Below are 21,134 nucleotides of genomic sequence, written 5' to 3'. Positions count from 1 at the left end.
TTACCAGGACCGTGCCATGTTGCCAAGTTTCAGGCTACCACTGGTACGGATGCTGTTATCCGGGGTCAGCCAGAGAAGAGGACAGTGACTCACTTTGGCAGACCGTGTTTGTGATTCACTGGAAATTTGACAGCTGGTTTGTTATTCAGGGTTGAATGTGAGACTCACGGCAGGGCATTTTATAGCACAGTTGGCTGAGCCTGCCTCTGGTTTAGGAGTGTGTGTGTGTGTGTGTGTGTGGTTGTTTGCCTGCCTCTGGTTTAGGAGTGTGTGTGTGTGAGCCTGCCTCTGGTTTAGGAGTGTGTCTTTCGCCTGTCAGTTGGCTGAACCTGCCTCTTGTTTAGGAGTGTGTGTGTGTGTGTGTGTGTGTGTGTGTATATATGTGTCTTTTGCCAGCCTCTGGTTTAGGAACGTGTTTTGCCTGTCTGGCCAGTAATGTTCTCTGGTTAGCTGGGCGACAGGTCCCCCTGAAGAGTGTGTGTGTGTGTGTGTGTGTGTGTGTTTGCCCAGGGGCTGAAGAATCAGGGCCTGGTGCTGAAGGATGAGGAGAGACTGCCGTCATGTCAGATAAGTCAGTCGTGACTATGCCCTCATCGTCCTCTATACTTCTCACGCTAACTATGAGCAGCTCCGCTGAATAGTGTGGCCATTGTGCTGCTATTTGCTCTCTAATAGGGCGGCCATTGTGGTCGGTGATATTTCACCACAATGCAGTTTTGTTGTGGTGTGAGGCAACAGAGACCCAGCAGGCCTGCGTCAGATAGAATTAACATTGGGAGGTGGCACAGTGGGACCGTGATTAGGTGATGATCCCTCTCTCTCTCTTTCTTTCTGTCTGCCTCCCTCCCTTTCCTTACTCCTCCCTCTCTCTCTCTCTCTCTCTTAGTGGCTTTAATCATGAGATCTTATTACACTAGACTGATCATGTATATGAATTAGAGAGCATTGTTGATCCACCTGCTTCTGGACCCCCCCTCCCTTCAGGCCACCTCCAAACCCCCTAATCGGTGTTAGGGCTGCCGGCGTTGACGGCAGCAGCCGTGGCTCCCTGAATGGGGGATTGGTCCACGGCTGAGCAGAGCAGAATAGAAGAGGAGTGATCATAGCGCCAAGTGAGGCTCATTCAGAGCCACAGAGCAGTGAGCCCACACTGGTGAGACACACAGAGCAGTGAGACACACTGGCGAGACACACAGAGTAATCATTACTGCTTTTAATGGGCTGCCTCCCTCTGGGTGTCTGAGGCTGGGTGAACTTGCAGGTTACCACAACGACGACCTCCTAGAGCCCCTACATCACTAGTCTGAGTCAACCACCATCCCTCTTCCTGGTATTATCCCACCCAACCTCATTTGTGTCTGTGTCTGTGTGTGCGGGGGTGTGTGTGTGTGTGTTTCTGTGTGTGTCTGTGTGTGTCTGTGTGTGTGTGTGTGTGTGTCTTAATGTGTGTGTGTGTGTGTGTGTGTGTTAGCTCTGTAAGGTGGAAGCGGGTAGCTGGTTTCTCCTCGGCAGGCCTCTTCCTCTCTGTCCTCCTGTAAATAGCGAGCACTAATGGAGGGAAGCTCCTGTGGGCGGAGTGTGACAGCGACTCGGCGGTTTATAAATAGCCTCCTGCCAAACGAGTCGTCATATGATGATACTGTACTTAATTGCTTCCAGCAGAACGCGCCGGGCGACGCCATCATGGCCGCTTCTCCTCTTCTCCCTGATCAGTGCCCAGGCAGCGGCTAGTCGTCTACGCCTGAAGCACTGGGCCTCCCTTTTACTCCCTCTTTCTTTTTTTCCCTCTTTCTCTCTTTCTCTCTTTCTCTCTTTCTCTCGTTCCCTCTTTCCCATGCTGCTTTGGTGATCACTTTTCCCCGCAGTGTTTGTCCTCCGTATGAATAGAAATCCAGGGTAGTTTTTTGGGTCTTTTTTCCAGCTGGTGGCCCATCTCTGAGTTAAGCACAGCCCTCCTGACCCCACAGTTGCCTGTTTCATAGAGCCATGGAGCGTCCTGGGGAGGGGAGGGGAGGAGGGACTACGTGTGTGTGTGTGTGTGTGTGTGACTGCGTGTGGCTTTGATATGCAGATCAGGCCTGCCTGGATGAGGGTGTGTGTGTGTGTGTGTGCTGCGTCCTCCCGGGTCAGGAGGTTGAATCGATGCCAGTGAGTGGTGCCTGTGTGAGGGTTGTCAGGACGTGACAGCTGCCACTTCTGTGCCCGTGTCACCAAGCTCTCACCACAAGGACTGAGACAGCCAGCAACCACCAGCCATTAACTCACTCTACCTCACTCTTTCTGTCTCTCTTCTTATTTTTTGTCTTTTCATCTGTTTATCTATCTATGTACTGTATCTATCTATTCAAGTATTATATATCTTATACGGTTTGTCTGTTTCTTTGTCTGACTGCCTTTTTGGTCAATATTTTGTTTATATCTATTTATCTAACTATCTATCCACCAATCCACACACCCATCAATCCGTCCACCCACCCATCCACCCACCCATCCACCCACCCATCCACCCATCCATCCATCCATCCATCCATCCATCCATCCATCCACCCCTCCCATCTAACCCTCTTAATTACCCTCCCTCTCTTTCTGTTCAGTCCATTTGACTCCACTTCTCATCTGTTCCAGGGTCTTATATAATTGGGCCAAGTTATTTTTTCTGTGTGTTTACACAGCAGCTGAGAAGGCTAAATGACATGAATGCATCAAAGGACTTTACTACAGCATTCATCAGGAGAGTGAAAGCAGCTTTTTGTGCTGTGATTATGACCCATTGTTTGGACCAATCACAGACACTGTAGCTCCATTTTTGCATTCAGAACACTATATTGTGGCTTAGAACCTAAACAAAAGGTTAGTGTGCTTGTGATCATTGGCTATCGGGAGGCTCAAACTCGTGAATGGGTCAGCATACCAAGCCGGCTTGGTGAAACGTAAGATTGGCTGAACGGCGCAGGTCCATGTGCCGTGTGATGCTAAAGTTACACCATGTCACTCACATGCAGACAGATCAAAAAGTCACACGGGCAGTTTGTCTCCTGAGCTGGAACTCTGATACCTTCCCACCGCTTATGGTTACACCCTTACCTGGCTGTGAGAGTTCTCTCTTGTGGGGGACTGTGTGTGCGCGTGTGTGTGTGTGTGTTTGAGGGGTTGTAAGGTATGTGTGTTTGAGGGGTTGTAAGGGGTGTGTGTGTGTGTGTGTGTGTGTGTGTGTGTGTGTGTGTGTGTGTGTGTGTGTGTGTGTGTGTGCGTGTGCGTGTGCGTGTGCGTGCAGTGCCTGGACATGTGGATGGATAATAGCCCATTTGATATTCCCAGGGCTGAAGTGAAACACTTAATCCATTGAGGCCGGCTCTGAGGACACATTCCTGCTTCACAAGCCAGACAGGTACCCCTGGATGGAGGCCTGGCAGGTGGAGTGTTGACACGGCCACAATAATCCTGTGTTTGCCTGTCAGACTCTACCCCACCGTCCCCCTCATCCAGCCCCACCTGGGTTACACGCCCCCCAGTACGGTGCTCTGAACAGGCTGCAGCTCTGCTGGCTTAATGCAGACAGATGGCCCATTGACACCGCAGACACACGTATGGTAACGGAACTCATTAAAATGCCCTTATGTTATTGTTACTGCTGTCCTCGCATCATGGTTCTCAAAGGGGGGAAGTAACCATTTGCTGTTACCATGACGAGCTTTTCTAGACATAGGAAACATTCTTTTTCTCTAAGCAATAGAAATGTAATTAAAGCAGGCAGTTGGAACAGGCAGCATTCTACGGGTCCTTTCTTCAGCGTGTGGGTCAGTTTTAAAAGCCCCCCCCCCCACCTGTAACGTGTGTTTGGCTGTTGTCATGGTGACCTCGGTCTCCCTGTTGACACCCAAGGTGAACAGCAGTGCTTAGCTTTCACTTGCGCTGCCCTCTCATCTTTCATTCTGCCACAGCTGTTTGTCCCCCACAATCACACAGACCCAAAGGCCAGCAGCTCCGCACAACGGCCCGTGAGTCAAAGCTTCCGAGCAACACTGAGCTATTTTAGAAGTTCACCTTTTAAAGATTTTGCTATTAAAACTTGAAGGGTCAGGGACTTGGATGCTGATGTGAAGCTGTTGTCAAGGAGTTGACGTATCAATCCTTTAGAGTGTCCCCCTTCTTCTTAAATAAAGACAACTCTTTGTTTTGGTGCAGGGCTTTTGGCAGCCTCAGCTCAATGATGTAAGGCAAGCAGTGAACAGTTGCTCAGTCTTCTGCTGTGAGCAGAGGAAACTGTCTCCACAGAGGAGCCACAATGGAGCCCTAATGGAGCCACAATGGAGGCCTGATGCGTGAGCGTCTAGGGCAGTGCTGACTGAGGAGGAGACACTGCACTCTTCTGGTGCTCCAGGCGGGGCGGTGGGAGCCATGCTGGGTGTGGAGCAGCAGCCTGAGCCCCTTGCAGCTGGGCCTCCTCAGCGAGGTGATCAGTCAGCGCTGGGATGGGGGTGGTGGGGGGAGGCTATGGGGGTCTGCAGGTGGGCCCTCAACATGTGGGCCCTCAACATGTGGCATCATGGGATGTGTTCTTGTCAGGAGTGAGGTTGTAGCTGTGTGTGTGTGTGTGTGTCTGTGTGTGTGTGTGTGTGTGTGTGTGTCTGTGTGACTGTGAGGGTGTGCATGGATTTCTTTTAGTTCATGTGTGTGTGTGTGTGTGTGTGTGTGTGTGTGTGTGTGTGTCTGTCTGTCTGTGTGTGTCTGTGTGTGTCTGTGAGAGTTCATGTGTGTGTGTGTGTGGTGTTGGTGATGGGTTGTTATGTGCTTGTACTGTGTTTGTGTGTGTACGTATGTATGTATGTATATAAATGCATGTAACCACATATGTATGTGAAACTGAAATAGTTGTGGTGGTATATGTGACTGGGCATGTGAGTACAGGCATAGACTTCTGTAAACACTATACATTTGTGTGGTTATATACATATGTGCTTTTATACATGGTTTTTGATCCTTGGTGTGCATGGATCACAGACTAGCCAGAGTGAGAGCGAGAGAGAGAGAGAGAGAGAGCAAGAGAGGGAGAGAGAGAGAGAAAAAGCGAGAGATAGCAAGAGAGAGGGAGGGAGAGAGCAAGAGCCCCAGTCTGAGCCGCCCCTCAGATCTGAATGCAGGGAGGTGTCTGCTCAATTGCTGTGAAAACCTGAACCTCTGTGTTTGTGCATTTACTATATTGCAAAGCATTTAGCCTGTGTGTGTCTGTGTTTGTCTGAGTGTGTGTGTGTGTGTGTGTGTGTGTGTGTGTGTGTGTGTGTGTGTGTGTGTCTATGCATTGGTGTCTAATTAAGTCTGGAGGCGTGAGTGAAGCTGGGAGGCGTGTGTGGTGAGAGCCCAGACCGCACTGTGAGGGGTATAGATGTGGATGGGTCCGGGGAGGGAGGAAGGGAGGGAGGATTCTTCGCTGTGTTTAGTGGCTTTGAACCGCAGCGTGTTTCCCTGACAGACTTACGGCTTGCTAGAGTCTCAGCTCCGGTGGGAACTCTCTCGTGCCGTCTCCGGCATGTTTGGACAGACAGACAGCCGTCTCTCACGCCTGCGGTCAGCCCAGCGCGGCCCACAGATAGCCTCTCTGCTCTCCGCTTCTCTCATATCTTCTCCCGCTTAAGAGAAATGAATCTCATCTTCTCACTTCATAAAATCTTGATGGAGCTCGGGGGGTCCCTATAGGCATGCAGACTGGACGTTTTCTGCTGAAACGGATGACTTGAAAGGGTGTGTGTGTGTGTGTGCGTGCGTGTGTGTGTGTGTGTGTGTGTGTGTGTGTGTGTGTGTGTGTGTGTGAAAGCCTGAGGCAGATTCCCCCGCACTCCTCTGTCAGCTCATCCTCTTTAGGTTGTCTCCCTCCAACCTCCAGGCCCAGTGGTTTTCCCCTCCTATCTTTAAAATGATTTAAATGTGGGCAGGCGGTGGTTGTGTGTGGAAGTGTTTCTGAGATGAAAAGTGCCTGTGTGGGCGAACATGTATGCATGTGGTTGTGAATGCATGGGCCCATGTGTGTGAGTGTGAGTGTGATTGTGTGTGTGATTGTGAGTGTGTGCTAGAAGCTTGCTTTGCTGCTGCCCTTTTTGAGATTATGGCAATAGGATTATGAACTGGGGTTATCCATAGGCTCATACCCACCGCAGATCAGGCGACTGGCTCATCGAACTGCTGTGAGGCTACCGGGGGTGGGGGGGGGGGGGGGGGGGGGATGTGTTAGTGCACACCCACACTTTTTCAAAGGACATCCATTTCAGCTCAGCAAAACTTCTGAAATAAACCCCCCTCTCTTGCCTTCAGTACCAGTTCAGTGGGGTGACAATGACGGTGCGCGTTTGAATACTGCCTGTGTCCCTCCTGACCCAGATGGTAACCTTGAATCCGTCTCAGACAGTGACCTTTCAATCCCACACCCCAACACCACTCTCCGTCCTTCTCCACCTCCCTCCCTGCTTTACTCGCTCACTCGCTCAAGATTGGGGAGAAATTAAAACTGGTCCCCTGTGGAGTCTCCCTGGTCCATTTCCCTGCTATTAAAGGCCATAAATCTCTGGGCTGAAAGAAGCTGATATCCCCAAGAAAGGGGTCACTTCGGGGCAGTGTAGAGAAGACATCTGAATAGGGGGGAGAAGACAGGGAGAAACGGCCGGGAAAATAAATGTTGCCGAGCTTCTTTTTCAGTCTTTCTTCTGGAGCTGTCCTTACGGTAAATAATTGCTTTATGGAGGGTGGGTTCAACAGTCATTAAGATTTTTCACTCCCGCTGTAAAGCCAAGGGCCTGTAGGAGGGCTGGCTGGTTATCTTCTGAGCTGACCCACCCTGTGTGTGTGTGTGTGTGTGTGTGTGTGTGTGTGTGTGTGTGTGTGTGTCTGTGTGTGTGTGCGCAGGGGCCTGTAGGAGGAATGGCTATCTTCTGAGCTGACCCACCCTGCCTCTGGGCACTGTTTATTACATTGTTTGTGTGATTTGTGACAGGAAAAGATAATGAAGGGACTGAGTTGGTGTGTGTGTGAGAGAGAGAGAGAGAGAGAGAGAGAGAATAACATGAAATGGAGGGAGCACGTTGAGAAGATAAGGCCCTACCTCCACCTGTGTGTGAACTCCACTAGTGCTGTGTAAGATGCTCTGCGTAGCATAGCAGTGTGCTCAGAAGAACTCCAATAAGGTGTGTGCGTGTGCATGTGTGTGTCTGCGTGTAGCAGTGTGCTCAGAAGTGCTCATTTGCACTCCTCTTCCACTAAGCAGCTGCAAGGGGTGCATACCATTTCCGTTGGTGCCCGAGGGCAGAGCGCTTCGCCTCGTTCCATTTCCTTCCCCTGTTCCCCTCTCCCCCCAGCCGTGCCGTGGTGCGTCAGACCAGCCCCTGGCTCCCATCCACACCAGGCAGGGGCTCATTTGATCTAAACGCAGTATTGAAAAAGCTCCAGTGTGTTTTTAGTTTATCATTGCCTGAGCGTCGCTTCAGTCACCCCTGGACTAAATTACTCCATCTCCCCCCGACATGATTAAACATGTCTGCCTTCAGAGCCACTGCGAAGCGGAAATGCATTGGTTAAGGCTTCAGTGCACAGATTGCCTGGAGATGTGGACCAGCTCAATAAGACATTAATGGGAACTCAATTGAGTGCTGCTGTGATGACAAAGTGAGGGGGTGTTCAGGTTCCTGCCTGCCAGGCTGGCTGGCTTTCTGTGCCATCACAACGCTTTCACTTTAATGGTGACCTGAAATAAAAAAGCATCAAAACAATCTCTGAACCATAGAGTTTCACTTTGTTCAAACTTCATGGAATATGAAGCACTTAAACGTCTACGTTTCTGTGATATCTACATTTTTTTTTTTACTATATTTGGGCGAAGATCAATGGCAACCAAACTCGGTTTTATGATCCGAGCGATGCGAGTGTGACTCCTAGTCCAGGAGTGGACGTTGCCTTGCATGTTCCTCCGTGATGCCAGTCCTTGGCCCAGTTTGATGTCAGCTGTTGATTTGTGTTTTTGCGCCGCCCCGTCAGATAACCGAGCTACTCACTGATGAATGGGTGCCCCCCTCAGTCAGGCTGACGGCTCGCTCGCTAACTGCCCAGCGCCCGCGCACGGGCACGAGAGAGAGACTAGCCTCCATCGATTACCGCCGACAGGCTGCCAGACCGGCCCATGCGTCACATGGAACAATGATAAAACATCAGTGACAGGAACAGCCCTGATAACGCAGGCCAAACTTGTGCTAACTCTTCTGGTGGCTCCCACTGTTCAGTTGCACTATCAGTCAGGTTTGGTGCCCGTGGAGCTTTTGGGCAGATAGCATCTGTTCGCCTGTGGAAGAGAGCCTCGCCTGCTGGAGCTGTATTTAGACTGATGGGTATCTCAAGGTCTCATCCATTTCAAAAAGATGTGATTAAGAGACCCAATGTTTGTGTAGTTATAGAGAGAAGGCTGCAATCTCGGTGCGGACGACCCTCTCCCGAACACACACACGCAGGCACACGCACATGCACAGGCACAGGCACAGGCACACATACACACACACACACACACATGCAGGCACACGCACACATACACACACACACACACACACACATGCACGCACACACACACACCCACTCACACACACACAGACACACACACACAGACACACACAGACTCACACCTCTGCTGCAGTCATAGTCCATAGAAACTTCTCCTTTTGTGTGTGTGTCCTTTCTGTTACTTGTTGTCTGTCGCTGTGTGCACTTCAAGGACCCCACTGAGGGACACCAGGCAGCTGGTGTGCTCTTGAACGTGTCACTCTTTCCTTTTTCCCCTTCTAAAGTGACTATTATCTGAATGGAGAATGCACAGAATACACACACAGCTCTCTTACCTTTTGAAGTCTCTTGTGCTGAGTGAAAGGAATGGAGATTTTCCATCAAAGATAATTGAGGTTTGTGTTGGCTTGGAAAGTGGAGGAGAGGGCAGGTGTGGGAGGGGCGGACATCTGGGAGAGAGTGCGAGGAGTCCTCCCTCATCCACACACCACTTTCTCTTTCTCCATTCATACATCACTAAATGGACAGAGTTCAGACTTGATGGCGGCCTATGTTTTTCTCTTTCTCCATTCATATCTCACAAAATGGACAGAGTTCAGACCTGATGGCGGCCTCTTGTTTTTTGGTGGTATCAGTGAAATACGGTCGGGGCTTCACACGATCCCCTGATTGAGCTGTGGTTGAAAGCGATACGCCTATTGTGTGGGCCAGCATGTGTTCTTTTCAGGAAGAGTAACCGCTTGTCAGCAGGTGCAGTTAGAGGGAGCCAAAGGCAACCTCCTCCTTCTCCTCCTCCTCCTCATCTTCATCATCGTCTTCCTCCTCTTCCTCTTCCTCTCCTGCATTCCAGTGTTCTGTACTCCCCTTGCCTCTCCCAAGCTGACTGGCGGCTGATGAGCCCAGACTTTCGTCGCCTGATTTATTTTTACCTGAACTCGTGGGTTACAATGTTTTCCCGACCCCACTGTAGACACACCGATAGCGATGAATTCGAAATCCAACCCTGCAGTTGCGGGGGGAATTAGATTTGTGTCTGCGTGTTAGTCATCGCTCACACGGCGACAGGCCGACCCAGCAGGGGTGTGTGGAGCGGTGCGAGATACAGGCGCTACCGCGGCACAGCGAAGACCAAACCGACGCAGCACCATCCAGACGGTGACCTTTAGTGGCGGCGGTGCTATCAGAGATGATGTCTGGTAATTAACGGCCGGAGACAATGGCCTCCACACATCCCCACACACTCTCCCTAAGCCAGAGCCGCTCGGGTTATTGGAGGCGCTGCTCATTTTTATGTGTTTGATCAGAACGTCTTACTGATTTATTATACGAGTCTCACAGCGGTTTCCTCAGCAACAGCTGAAGGTATTTGGCAATCACAGCAAGGCAGTAACCATAGAGAGAGAGAGAGAGAGAGAGAGAGAGAGAGAGAGAAAAAACAGCACTTGTTTTCCAGTTCAGCGCCTCCCTCACTCAGAAACCCTTGTAGGAAACATGCTTGGCAAGGTTTGATGCTGTAGAGAAGTGATCAATATACGGCTTGTTTCTATTTCCGTCTTTTTTTTTTCCTAGTGTGGGCACAGCTGTTTTTTTTTATTCCTCCGTACTAGCCAGCTTTTAAACGGGCGTCAGACAGACGTCTGAGCAGCGCTCCTAAGTGGAGGCAGAACTCCCTCCACTCCGCATCAGTGGGCAGGAGTCTGTTTTGCAGTAGTCTGTTTGCAGGTGGTGTGTGGACATCCCATTTGCTTCTCTCTCTGCTGAGGCGATCTCACTGGAGCGTGAGAGAGAGTGCGGAGAGGGGGGGGGGGGGGGGGGGGGGGGACGAGGGAGTCGAGAGTTTGAGGGCCATGGTGCTAAACTCTGATGTTATTAGGGAGAAACTGCCAGTCTGTCAGAGTATCTCACCACTCAGAGAGAAGCACAACTCTCAGCTGCTGTTTGGCAGCCATACCCCATCAGGGCTCGTGTAGTCTCTTCTGCTGCTGTCCGTGATATGAAGCAGCCATCGAAACAATCAATTGCTTCCACGCTCTGGGGATTAGCGGAAGGTGGGAAATGTCGATAAACGCACTGCATTGTTCATTGTTGTTGTTGTTACTTTGGTCCTTACAGTACTGGTGTAGGACTTAGTCCCATGTCCTTTGTCGTGTTCTGACCTTCTCTGATTTTTTAGTCATTAGCTCCTAGACACTGATCGACTTATTCAATTCAATTCAATTCAATTCAATTCAATTCAATTCAATTCAATTCAATTCAATTCAATTCAATTCAATTCAATTCAATTCAATTCAATTCAATTCAATTCAATTCAATTCAATTCAATTCAATTCAATTCAATTCACGCCTAAACAATAAAATTGTCTCAAATTATATGTTATATCCACATCTACATTCTAAGAAGCAATGAGAACAAACAACCCCTCTATGACAAAAAATATACATTTTTATCATAGAATCTTAAAAGTAAAAGATTACATTTTATTATACATTAGCTGAAACAGACTCAACTCATCGCTGTGGTAATAACTCACTTCAGCCGCTCTGATCCCTTTCAGTGTGACAAGATAGGAGCTTTATGGTCTGACATTTGTGAAGCTTATAGAAGACCCCCAGCTTCTCACACAGCCGAGGGCGGAACAGTGTCAGGGCCGCCCTCTCAATGGCCAGCGTGAGCGCCAGGAATGGCCGACATTAGCATGAGAAAGGCCAGCCTTGGCCTTGGGGAAGGGAGAAAGGGTTCAGGGGGTTGAACAGGCTCTTTTAGAGCCTGAGAGGGCGCTCCGAGGCACAATGGACCACTACACGTCACCCAGCTGTTGTGTGGGAATGAGTCTGGCCAACCCCGAGTGAGGCTGTGAGGCAGTTAATCTCTATGGAGGCGTCGAGAGAAGAGAGTTGGAGATGAGAGACCACCTACACTTCATTCAGGTGAAGGCCCCCATCCAGCTGCCATGTTGAGGCCGTACCGCCCTGCTCAGAGGCTGACTGGCTACGTAGTGAGCGTCCTCCTCATGTCCTCCATTGATTAGCTTCATTGCCTCTTCCCCCACGTATCCCCCACAAATGCCAGAGGCTGAGGAAACATTTGCCAGCCCTGTCAGTCCCAAGTGGGGTGGGAAGTAAGGAAACAACGAGACACTCCTTTTATCAGGAAGGGACCAGACTGCGCCCTGTAATCTGCACACAGAAAGCGCCGGGCTGCTCCCTGCACAGTAGCTTCTAATTAAACACACTAATTGGGTGTTGTCAGGGGAGCGTTTTGTCTCGGCGCCCTATACCTGCTGTAAACTAAGAGCGCTGTTTTGTGACCTAAAGGTTTGTTCCCATGCCGTGCTTCTATGGAGAGACTTCATTAATCACTACACCAAGGCGCCATGGTTAATTCAGTAAGGAACCAACCTCTGCCCTGTGAAACCCTTCACCTAGTGCCTCTGATCTGAAGCAAAATGGTTGATAGCCCCACGTGAGGATTACCCAAAAGAGTGATCATTTCAGCTCTATGACCTCAGCACTGCATGATCTCCAATTAAAGTCGATCATTTCAAGCTCATTTGTTGAAAATTGCTATGAAAAAGAATGATTGTACGATTATAGATTGTGATAAATGAAAATGAAGGTAGTGAAGGGAAATGTTATTTGAAGACCAGACAAAGAAGTGTGGGGCTTGTGTCTGATGTATCTGAAGTCATAAACAATAAGACCCGTGTGTCTGCTGGTTTGTGTAGATGATTGAGGTGCAGCTGGGTTCTGCCACGCTGGGCTAATTTATCAGCGGCTAGACAGTTGAGGTGCGCTGCGGAGGGAAATGGATGTGCCTCATTCATCACATCCTCAAAGCGGGGAGATGAAAGGGAAGGAAAAGGGCCTCGTTAAAGACCTCTGTGTGCGTGCATGTGTGTGTGTTTGTGATTTTTGTGTGTTTGTGTCTGAGTGTGAGAGTACTATATTTCTGACTGCATTTGGGTGAGTATTTGTGTGTATCATTGTGTAAGCGTGTGTTATATTCATGCACATCATGTTAACAGATAATAATAACAAGATGAAAAAGCCTTTTTCCTTTACAGAACTAATCTCCTTAGAACTATCATATCCCCCCCATTATAAACATGCTTGACAAGGAGAGAGAGAGCGAGCACAATAGCAACTGGAAGCGGTGGACAGATACAGCAGCAGGCCTTTGTGTACGACACTGAACATCATAAGCTCTGCAGCCGAGCTGCGCTACTCTCCGAGCCGATGCTCCAAAGGTCATGCGTGTTACTGTCATACGACGCACAGCCCCCGCCTTGAAGCAGGCGAAGGAGCGTGTCTAAGGAGCATGTCTTCATTTTTCAGCCGACGACCTGCAAATGTGGGAGGCCTTCCTAGATCATTAGAGCCTGTGGTCAGCTCAAAGTTTCGCTGCAACATATATTATTTTTAGACATTTGGCTGAGGTTTTTATCCATGATAAACTGTCTGTGTGGCAGATTTTATTATATATTGTTTAAAGAACAAATATTAGGAAAAATGGGGGGAAAAAATGCTATCTTTTCATCCCAAAGTTGCTGTTGCAGAAAATTGACAGTGAATTTAGAGTTCAGCTTGGTCAAGCATACCCCATGTTCGCCGGGGTCAGAGGTCAAAGTCAGCCCAGGGCCGGTAAGATCAGAGAGACATCTCCCCGGGGGGGGGGGCATCACTCCGTGGCTCCGCTAGTCAGGTTAATTGAGTTCACTGACCATCAGCACACAAGACGGATGTCTTCTGTTCCCGCATAGAGAGTGTCTTGCTCCATGTTTGACTGGGAGACACCGCAGGACAAACAAGTTACTGAAGTCCTCTTCATCTGGAGAGACAGGGAGGAATGGCTTTGTCCATTAGTGAATGGAAGTGCTTGAGGACATAAAACATCTGCTGTTTACTTTTCAGAATTATATTTTTAAAAGTATAACTCAAGTCCTCCTTCTTTATACATTTTTGGTTTATTTTTAGAATGGCCGTCCTTTTGTAGCTGCAGGTCTTTAGATTGTCCGTGACGGTTGTTGAGCCCCATCCTCTCATTGCCGTGTTCAGCTCTTTTAATATGCAGCATTATGGAAATGAGTGGCACAGACATTGAGCTCAATCCCCCTCCTCGGCTCAGACAGTGGGCCATGGAGGAGCCCCCAGATGAAAGCTCCACCACCGCCGCCTATTCTGTCAGGATTAATCTGCATGTTACAGCCCAGGCTGAGAGGCATGTGTGTGTGTGTGTGTGTGTGTGTGTGTGTGTGTGTGTGTGTTAGTGTGTTAGTGTGTGTCTGTGCGTGTGTGTGTGCGTGTGTGTGTGTTATTGAATTTGCCACGCCTTTGTTTGGGCTACCCTTCTCGCACAATTCTCTGGGGTTTTTCTCATGGGGAAACTTGGCTCCCATTCAAGTAAATAATTGAAAAACCTGTTGTTTCCCTCCAAACTGCTGCGGTGCCTGAAATCCTTCTCTACCCAACATGACAATTATTGTCCTTTTCTAGGACTGTTCGCTGTAACTGGTACGGAGTTGAATGTATGCATGTAAATGCACGGAGTCGTTCGGTATATCATAGTGTGTCCTCTGCTTCTGTTGTGTCAACTCCTCACGGGGAGCCGAGGGAAATGACAACTAATTGGGGGATCTGGAAGCCTTGCATGAAATTGCCGTTGAGGGCACATTGTTTTGTGTGATTCTCTATCTCTGCTTATCCTCTGCCAGTCCTGTCGAGTGCTCAGCGGAGTATGAACGTGGAGATGTTTGTCTGAGAGGGAGTGAAAGTAGGGCTGAATATAGGGTAAGGGGCTCAGGGTGGGGGGCATCTGTGGGATTGGGGCTGGGGTTCTATGGGGGGGGGGGGGGGGGGGGCGGCTTGAACTGTAAATCCGTTCAGGGGACCAGATAAGTCCTTGTCTGTGGGAGTTGAGCTCACATTGGCACAGACGGTAGATGGGAGCACTCAAGCTCATCCAGCATCTACCATGAAAGCATGCGGTGATGGCATCGGTACCCGACACAAGCTAGCGATCCGGCAGGAGAAGGTCAGTTCAGTGTCTTCTTCCAGCTCTGGTTGTGAGTCTTTGGGTCTTTGAGTCTTTGGTCATTGCATCTTACTGTACATGAGGGGGGGGGGGGGGGGGGGGGGGGGGGGGAGGATTCACATGTGAGTGCCAGTGAGTGTTTCGCCATAGTGTTTACCCTGTGCCCAACCAACAGTCTCATCTTTAAGGCCGTCTTCAGACTGATCTGTTAAAATGATTTGACTTTCCATTTTCCTGAAGTCTGAGGTCGTGAGTTCATTGGGGATTGAATATCCGACAAATTGCTTATTTCATTTCCCAGTCCGCTGCTCGCAGCTATTACACTGCGAAACTTTTCAGCAACGGATTAGAATAGATGAGCTGAGAATAGAATTAACGAGTGACATTTTGAGTCTGGGAGAGAAAAGAGAGGGAAATGGTGGAATGGCACCCTTTTGTTGTTTGTCTAAAGAGAGCAAAATCCCTCCTGTGAGCCCTCCCTCATCTGGTCACTCCTGTGCCAAATAGGCCATATGGAGGACACAAACAAACAACCGTCACCAGGGCTCTAGATACGACGGTGGGAGTCACTGTTCACATTATTATGGCAGGTCTATGCTCCTTCACTGTCTTAAGCACTTCAACAGAAATACCTTCACATAGCAGAGGACTGGTACTGTGTCAGACTAAAGACATTCTGTGGGTAACCACAGGTAAACTGGACAGACTCGCTGTCACTCAAATAGAAAATGCCAAGTTGTTCAGCAAACAGTTGCGTCATTGATGTTTTCGTGAGGCTTTTTCACAAAGACTTTCTGTGTGTGTGTGTGTGTGTGTGTGTGTGAGAAAGAGAGAGAGAGGTCAGTGGCTTTCCTGAGAAACAGTATGTGAATGGGGCATCTCATTGTTGCTTCTTCCATTCCCTTTGTGGTGAGTGTGAGTGACATTGTGGAGCTGCAGGATTTGCTGTGTCACCAGGGCAGTAAGCCCTTGGTAAACAGTCTGTGAAGGGTAAAGGGCAAGAATGGGTCATCACCATTAGCCATTTGCACTCTGGGACATTTCTAGTTGACGCACAAAGGAATGATATTTGACGGCTTGTTGTTATCTCAGTGTATGTTTAACCTCCATTTCAAACGCTTCTTCTAAGCTGTTTCTCTGTTCAAGGCTTCTTAACACTTTGCACCGACTAAAATAGGCTGCCATGATTGTTGCAAATGAATTCCATTAACACCAAAGCCAGTGTCAGTTCATTTAACAAAGCTCACTAAATTGATTCTGTGAGTGTGAGTTTCAGCAAGACAACCGCACACAAAAGGTGTTAATCTCACAGCCTCAGTGGTGTGGGTGCGTTTTTGTCTTCACCTCTCGCTTGTAAGGTGTGAACTGGAGGGGGTGTGAGCGAGCGCTGCGTGTGTGTTCCTGGTGTGTTGATCCGTGTCTCCTGTGGGTTTTTGCCTTCGCAGTATGACCCCGAGAGCTCAGGCTTCATCAGCACCGAGCGCTTTCGGGACCTCCTGGCGGCCCACGGCTCGGAGCTGGACCCCAATAAGCTGGAGGTGCTCCTGGCGCTCGCTGACGCCAACGGGAAGATCTGCTACCAAGACTTTGTGAACCTGGTGAGCAAACGGGTCGAGTTTGTTTTGAGGGTAAAAGGGAGGGTGGTCATGCCTCGCGAAGCCCTCCCCGCATCTGAGGGTAGTTGTGTCTCGTACGTTTGTTACAAAGACATTTGTATTTTGCACAGAGGCTTCTGTTACAGAATCAGGTCATTGGTGATTTAAAGGTATGTCAATCTATGTTGGAAAATGCCGCCTCCGTTATGAGGAAATTTAAGAAATCCAAATTGAGTGCAAATGTGCATAGAAATATTATGCAAATAGGTCTACTGTGCCCGAGTCCCTTCTAGATGAGCATTTCTCCGATGGCACATAATTAGGGAAAACAAGAAATCAAGTCACTAGATGAAGAGGCGTAGCTCTCCAGCAGAGCCTGATTAGGTTGACAACCGAAAATGATTGAGCAATATATGTGGCACAGCAACTGGAAACACTGAGGAGTTTTGAGTAATAGAACTAAAATTATAAAAGCTGATTAAGTAATTCTGAAAAAGCTTGATTCGCTCCATTGAACTTGTCAAAACAGTGTTGTGTCGGCTGTCTTGCTTTCTGGCAACACAAGCGAACTGCCAGGAACTGTTTTTGTTTAAAATAACGTTTAGATGCTGCATCTTGATTTATTTCCTTTATGCCTTTGTTTGGCTTTGCCCCATCTAGTCAAAATGTTTATCTCTGCCAGTCCCAGATGTCCTGTGAACTTTTGAACTGGGAGCACTCAACGACAGTCATCTTGAAAAATGATCAGCTCGCAAAATGAATGTCACGGGAGAGTGCTAAATCAATCATTCTCTCCCTCTCTCTCCAGTGCTCTCTCTCTCTCCCTCATTCTTTATCTCTCATTTTTCCCCCCTTCCCTCCTTTCGAGGTTGAGATCAAAACCCTTCTCCCAGACAGGAGGTTATTGTGAGGTGGGCAGTGGCCAGGGGGCGAGGTGGCATGGAGCCAGGGCACCGTGGGCATTGGCACTGTCCCCTGTTGGTCCGGGCGGGTCATGTGTGTGTCACAGGGCCTGAGCCTACAGCTGGGAGTGGGACAGGGAAGAATGAGGAGCATGTAGCGGGGGGGGGGGGTCTGAGCTGCCATTGTTCCCCCTGGGGAGTGTTCACATGCGCTGCTTGCCACAACAAAAGCTGTGGGGGAGAGGAGAAAGGGGTGCAGGTCGGAGTGGGGCTGTGCTGAGGCGTTGGGGGCTGCTTGAGGCTGCTTTGTTCCCACACGCCCATCTTTACTTTTACAACGCTGCTTTCCCCATAAAGCTGTCTTTGTGATGACAAGTCATTACCCCATCTCTTATTCTCACCCTCAATCACACACACTCTCGCTTTCTTTCTCTCTCTCTCTCACTTTAGCTTGCTACCTCTCCCTGTCTCTCACTCTCCCTCTCTCTGTCTCTCTCTCTCACTGTTGCGCTTTCTTCCTGGCTTCCTCTCTCCTTCACCCTCTCCTTCTCCCTTGTTCTGTCTCTCTCCCTCACCCTCTCCCTCTCTAATTCTCCCTCGTTCTGTCTCTCCCCCTCACCCTCTCCCTCTCCCTCGTTCTGTCTCTCTTCCTCTCTCATTCTCCCTCGCTCTGTCTCTCTCCCTCACTCATTCTCCCTCGTTCTATCTCCTCTCTCAGACTCTTCTCCCTCTATCTTGGTTAGCGCTGATAGCCTCCCGCTGCTGTGGATAGCAGGGATGGAGCTCCCTATTTCGAGGGGGGGGGGGGGGGGAGGGGAGAGAAATTGCTCTGCACAGCTGGACGAATCAGTCTGTGGCCATTATGGCGTTTGGCTGCTGGAGGGGAAAACGCCTGCGAGGAGACGAGATGAGTGTTTGTTGTGCGGTAACGTGTGAGCAATGTGTGTGGCTTGTTTGCCTTTGCCCAGACATGGTGGCCATGGCAACCAGCCCCATGCAGTAACCCCCCCCCCCCCCCAAACATAATCACACACACACAAACACACGTGCACGCACCTCCCATCCAATACAGTGAGCCGTCTCACAAATCACAGTCTTGGCCATCAGTGCAAGGATAATGTCAGACTGTCTGTTCACAGTCTGTTTGTTTTTCAAGGAGTAACTGTGAAATAATGGCTGGAAAGAAAGAGAACCCCCGTATTATCTGTGCATTTCGAACACATTCTGTAGTCATGACAATAAATCTTTCTCCGGAGGAAGCTAGCATGAACTTGGTACTGCTGCTGCTTTGAAAAACATTGATCACTTCAAGCTGCTCAGCTGTTAAACAGAGGACAGAGGAGATGGATTTTACTGAGAGCGCTGTACAAAGCAGGGCAGGGGGAAAAACACAGCCATCCTCTCCGCAGTAATCCAAGGACATTCTGAACAAATCCTTGCTGGACCGCTCTTTCCAAAAAATACCCAGTCACAATTTATAGCGCTCGTTGCTCTGAATTTCCTCTACTTTATTGCTGAAGCCATTTGTCAAAGTTATGCGCTGTGACAAAAACAAAAACAAAGTAAAGGCCACCATTGCAGCTCTTTTCTTATATTCTACATTTCCAGACCGTATGCCTGAAGAATTTGGGGATAAGCTATTATCCAGGCACGAAGCTAAGCCATCTCCTCAGCATCAGCAGCGTTTAGTTACTCGCTAATAAACCCCCTCCACCTAATCCTAAAATAGGCACTGTTTCATGGAGTGCAACCACAAGCTCCCTTGTGTGATTGAAGTTATTTGCCACAATACGAGTGCAGTGCTACAAATTCTGTCTCCCTTTACATTCAAATAACAAGTAGCTTCTGTTCTGGCGCAGCCTGCAAAGTCAAGGTTAAATCTGGAGAATCTGGCTGTGGGCTGTGTTCCCCTGCCCTGCATTCCTGGTTCCTCTTGAGCTCCTCATCACGTTACATCACATGTCACAGGCCACTTCGGATCAAGAGTCTGGCATGGGAAAAAAGGACATTCAGGGTTTTCGCTTTGCCACCTTCTCAGCTCAAGGGGGCTGTTTGGTGAACATTGTCTGGCATCTGCTGCCAGGCTTTGGGGAAGAGGGAAGAAAGGGAATCGCTCCGCTGTTGCCAGGCAACGGGGAAAGCATTCCGTCACTGTTCTCGCAGGAGGTTCGTAGGGGTGTGAGCTGTTGTACTGAGAGAAAGAATCAGAGAGGGATAGACTTGTGGCTAGCACCCAACAAAGTGGCTCTTTCATTATTCATCGGGTGGAATTTATGGAAACACACAGACTAGCTTGCTTGCCGAATGGAACTATTTCAGTATGCTACCATGTCCCCCTTTTGCACAAATATCTTTAGATAATACGACATAAACGACAATTTTAGGTTGTCCTTCACATAAGCCTGATATGACTTGAGCCAAAGAACATATAAGATCAGCTCCTCGGCGTCTGGTAGAACCTATGCAAGGACTTACATTCCTGAAGTTGGACTTAAGTCCAACACCACCATTATCTTGCATTTCCATTCTGGTATGTGGTGTCTGTGTGTGCCTTTGTCTGTATACAAGGTGAGTGTTATGTGCATTTATATGTGTCTGTTTCTGAACATGCGTTTGTTTCTGCGTATGTGTGCCTCCCTACATGTTTGTGTTCATGCGTGTGCCTTTTTGCTGAACATCAGTGTTTTGTGTGTGTGTGTGTGTGTGTGTGTGTGTGTGTGTGTGTGTGTGTGTGTGTGTGTGTGTGTGTGTGTGTGTGTGTTTCCCTCCAGATGAGTAACAAGCGCTCCAACAGTTTCCGGCGGGCCATCCTCCAGGGGAGCCGGCAACTGAAGGGAGTGTCCCTGAGCGAGGAGGTGGGCCTGGGTCTCTCCCAGAGGCTGGTGCGCCACGTGGCCTATGAGACTCTCCCCCGCGAGGTCGACCGCAAGTGGTACTTCGACAGCTACACGTGCTGCCCCCCTCCCTGGCTCATCCTGGCCATTACCATCGCAGAGGTGCGGAAATAAAGAGGAAAAGTTTCTTGAAACAACACAAAAAGTTGCATTGTTGACGAGTTCATATGTAATGTTGCATAAATGAATACGCATCGAGATGTCTGTAGGTTTATTAGTAACCGATATATCTCTTGAAAGTTGAATAAAGTCATTGCTTATTTCACTGAGTCTGCTACTAGCACAAATTCAAATCCCAAAGAGCACCTGTGTGAATGAATGGGTGTGTTCCCATCTGTTTACTGTAGGTGGCAGTCTTCATTTACTATGGGGTGCAGCTGGACCGATGGGTGCTGCAGGTGTCGTCTCCGGCCTACTTGAGGGGGGCTCTACCGTACCACCCCCGGCTACGGGCACAGGCCTGGCGCTTCCTCACCTACGCCTTCATGCACACGGGGTGAGTCAGTCATACTCTCACTGAGCCAGACTGTAGGTGGAAGCACCAGACTGACTGTTGCCAAATGCTTTTTACATACCTGATGGATTTCCCTGAAACAACATACAGTCAGTGAATGTAGGCAACATAATCTAGACCTATGGAGTATCATAGGATGAAATAATCATTCAAGCATACATCACTGACCGAATTCTGATAGACTAGTACTTGGTGGTAATTTTGGGGGAAGAGAAGTCAGGTGGAAAGTTTTGCCTCGAGGAATTAGGTCATGGTCACGGATTTGAGCCACTGAATTGGTTTAAATGTGGGAGAAGATTCCAGAACATTTCAGAGCAGACTTCCAGAAAAAAACTGATAACCTGGGCTGCCTGCCTACCTAAACAACTAATTCAGAAGTATTTTACCAGGTATATGAAGACAGGAAAATAAAACATTGAGGGTCAAACATGATTTTGATCATACCAAAGATGGATTAAAAAAGCTCTATGGCATTCCAGATGATTGTGAAGCTTGCAAGTGTACAGTGTGTTACTCAAACCAAGTAAGGGCAGGATTAATTGTGACTCAAAGCTCTTGGTAGCCTAGCTATTAAAGACTGCAATAAAAAACGCATGTAATTTGAACACCAGCAGCTTGTGTGTAATCCACAGGCAGTTAGAGTTGAGGAAGCATCCTCCTCAGAGC

The 21,134-nt window shown here is 48.9% G+C and overlaps 1 protein-coding gene across 3 annotated transcripts in view; it reads left to right on the top strand.

Annotated features, from left to right (window-relative positions):
• rhbdl3 (rhomboid, veinlet-like 3) overlaps positions 1–21,134 on the top strand; it is a gene marked incomplete at both ends in the record, with an annotated part of 33,386 nt that overhangs the window by 2,506 nt on the left and 9,746 nt on the right. Inside the window, 3 exons of one of the 3 annotated variants that reach the window (XM_080854460.1) lie at positions 16,009–16,161; positions 19,832–20,056; positions 20,302–20,450. In XM_080854460.1, the coding sequence (XP_080710586.1) occupies positions 16,009–16,161; positions 19,832–20,056; positions 20,302–20,450 (527 nt within the window). Of the gene's footprint in view, positions 1–16,008; positions 16,192–19,831; positions 20,057–20,301; positions 20,451–21,134 lie in introns of all 3 variants that reach the window. The other 2 variants (XM_080854459.1, XM_080854461.1) reach the window with 2 other exon arrangements.

The sequence above is a fragment of the Sprattus sprattus genome (genome assembly GCF_963457725.1).
Source record: "Sprattus sprattus genome assembly, chromosome: 1".
In the NCBI taxonomy this organism is placed as follows: domain Eukaryota; kingdom Metazoa; phylum Chordata; class Actinopteri; order Clupeiformes; family Clupeidae; genus Sprattus; species Sprattus sprattus.
The sequence above is the reverse complement of the archived record's forward strand: the minus strand, read 5'-3'. Positions and strand labels throughout refer to the sequence as shown.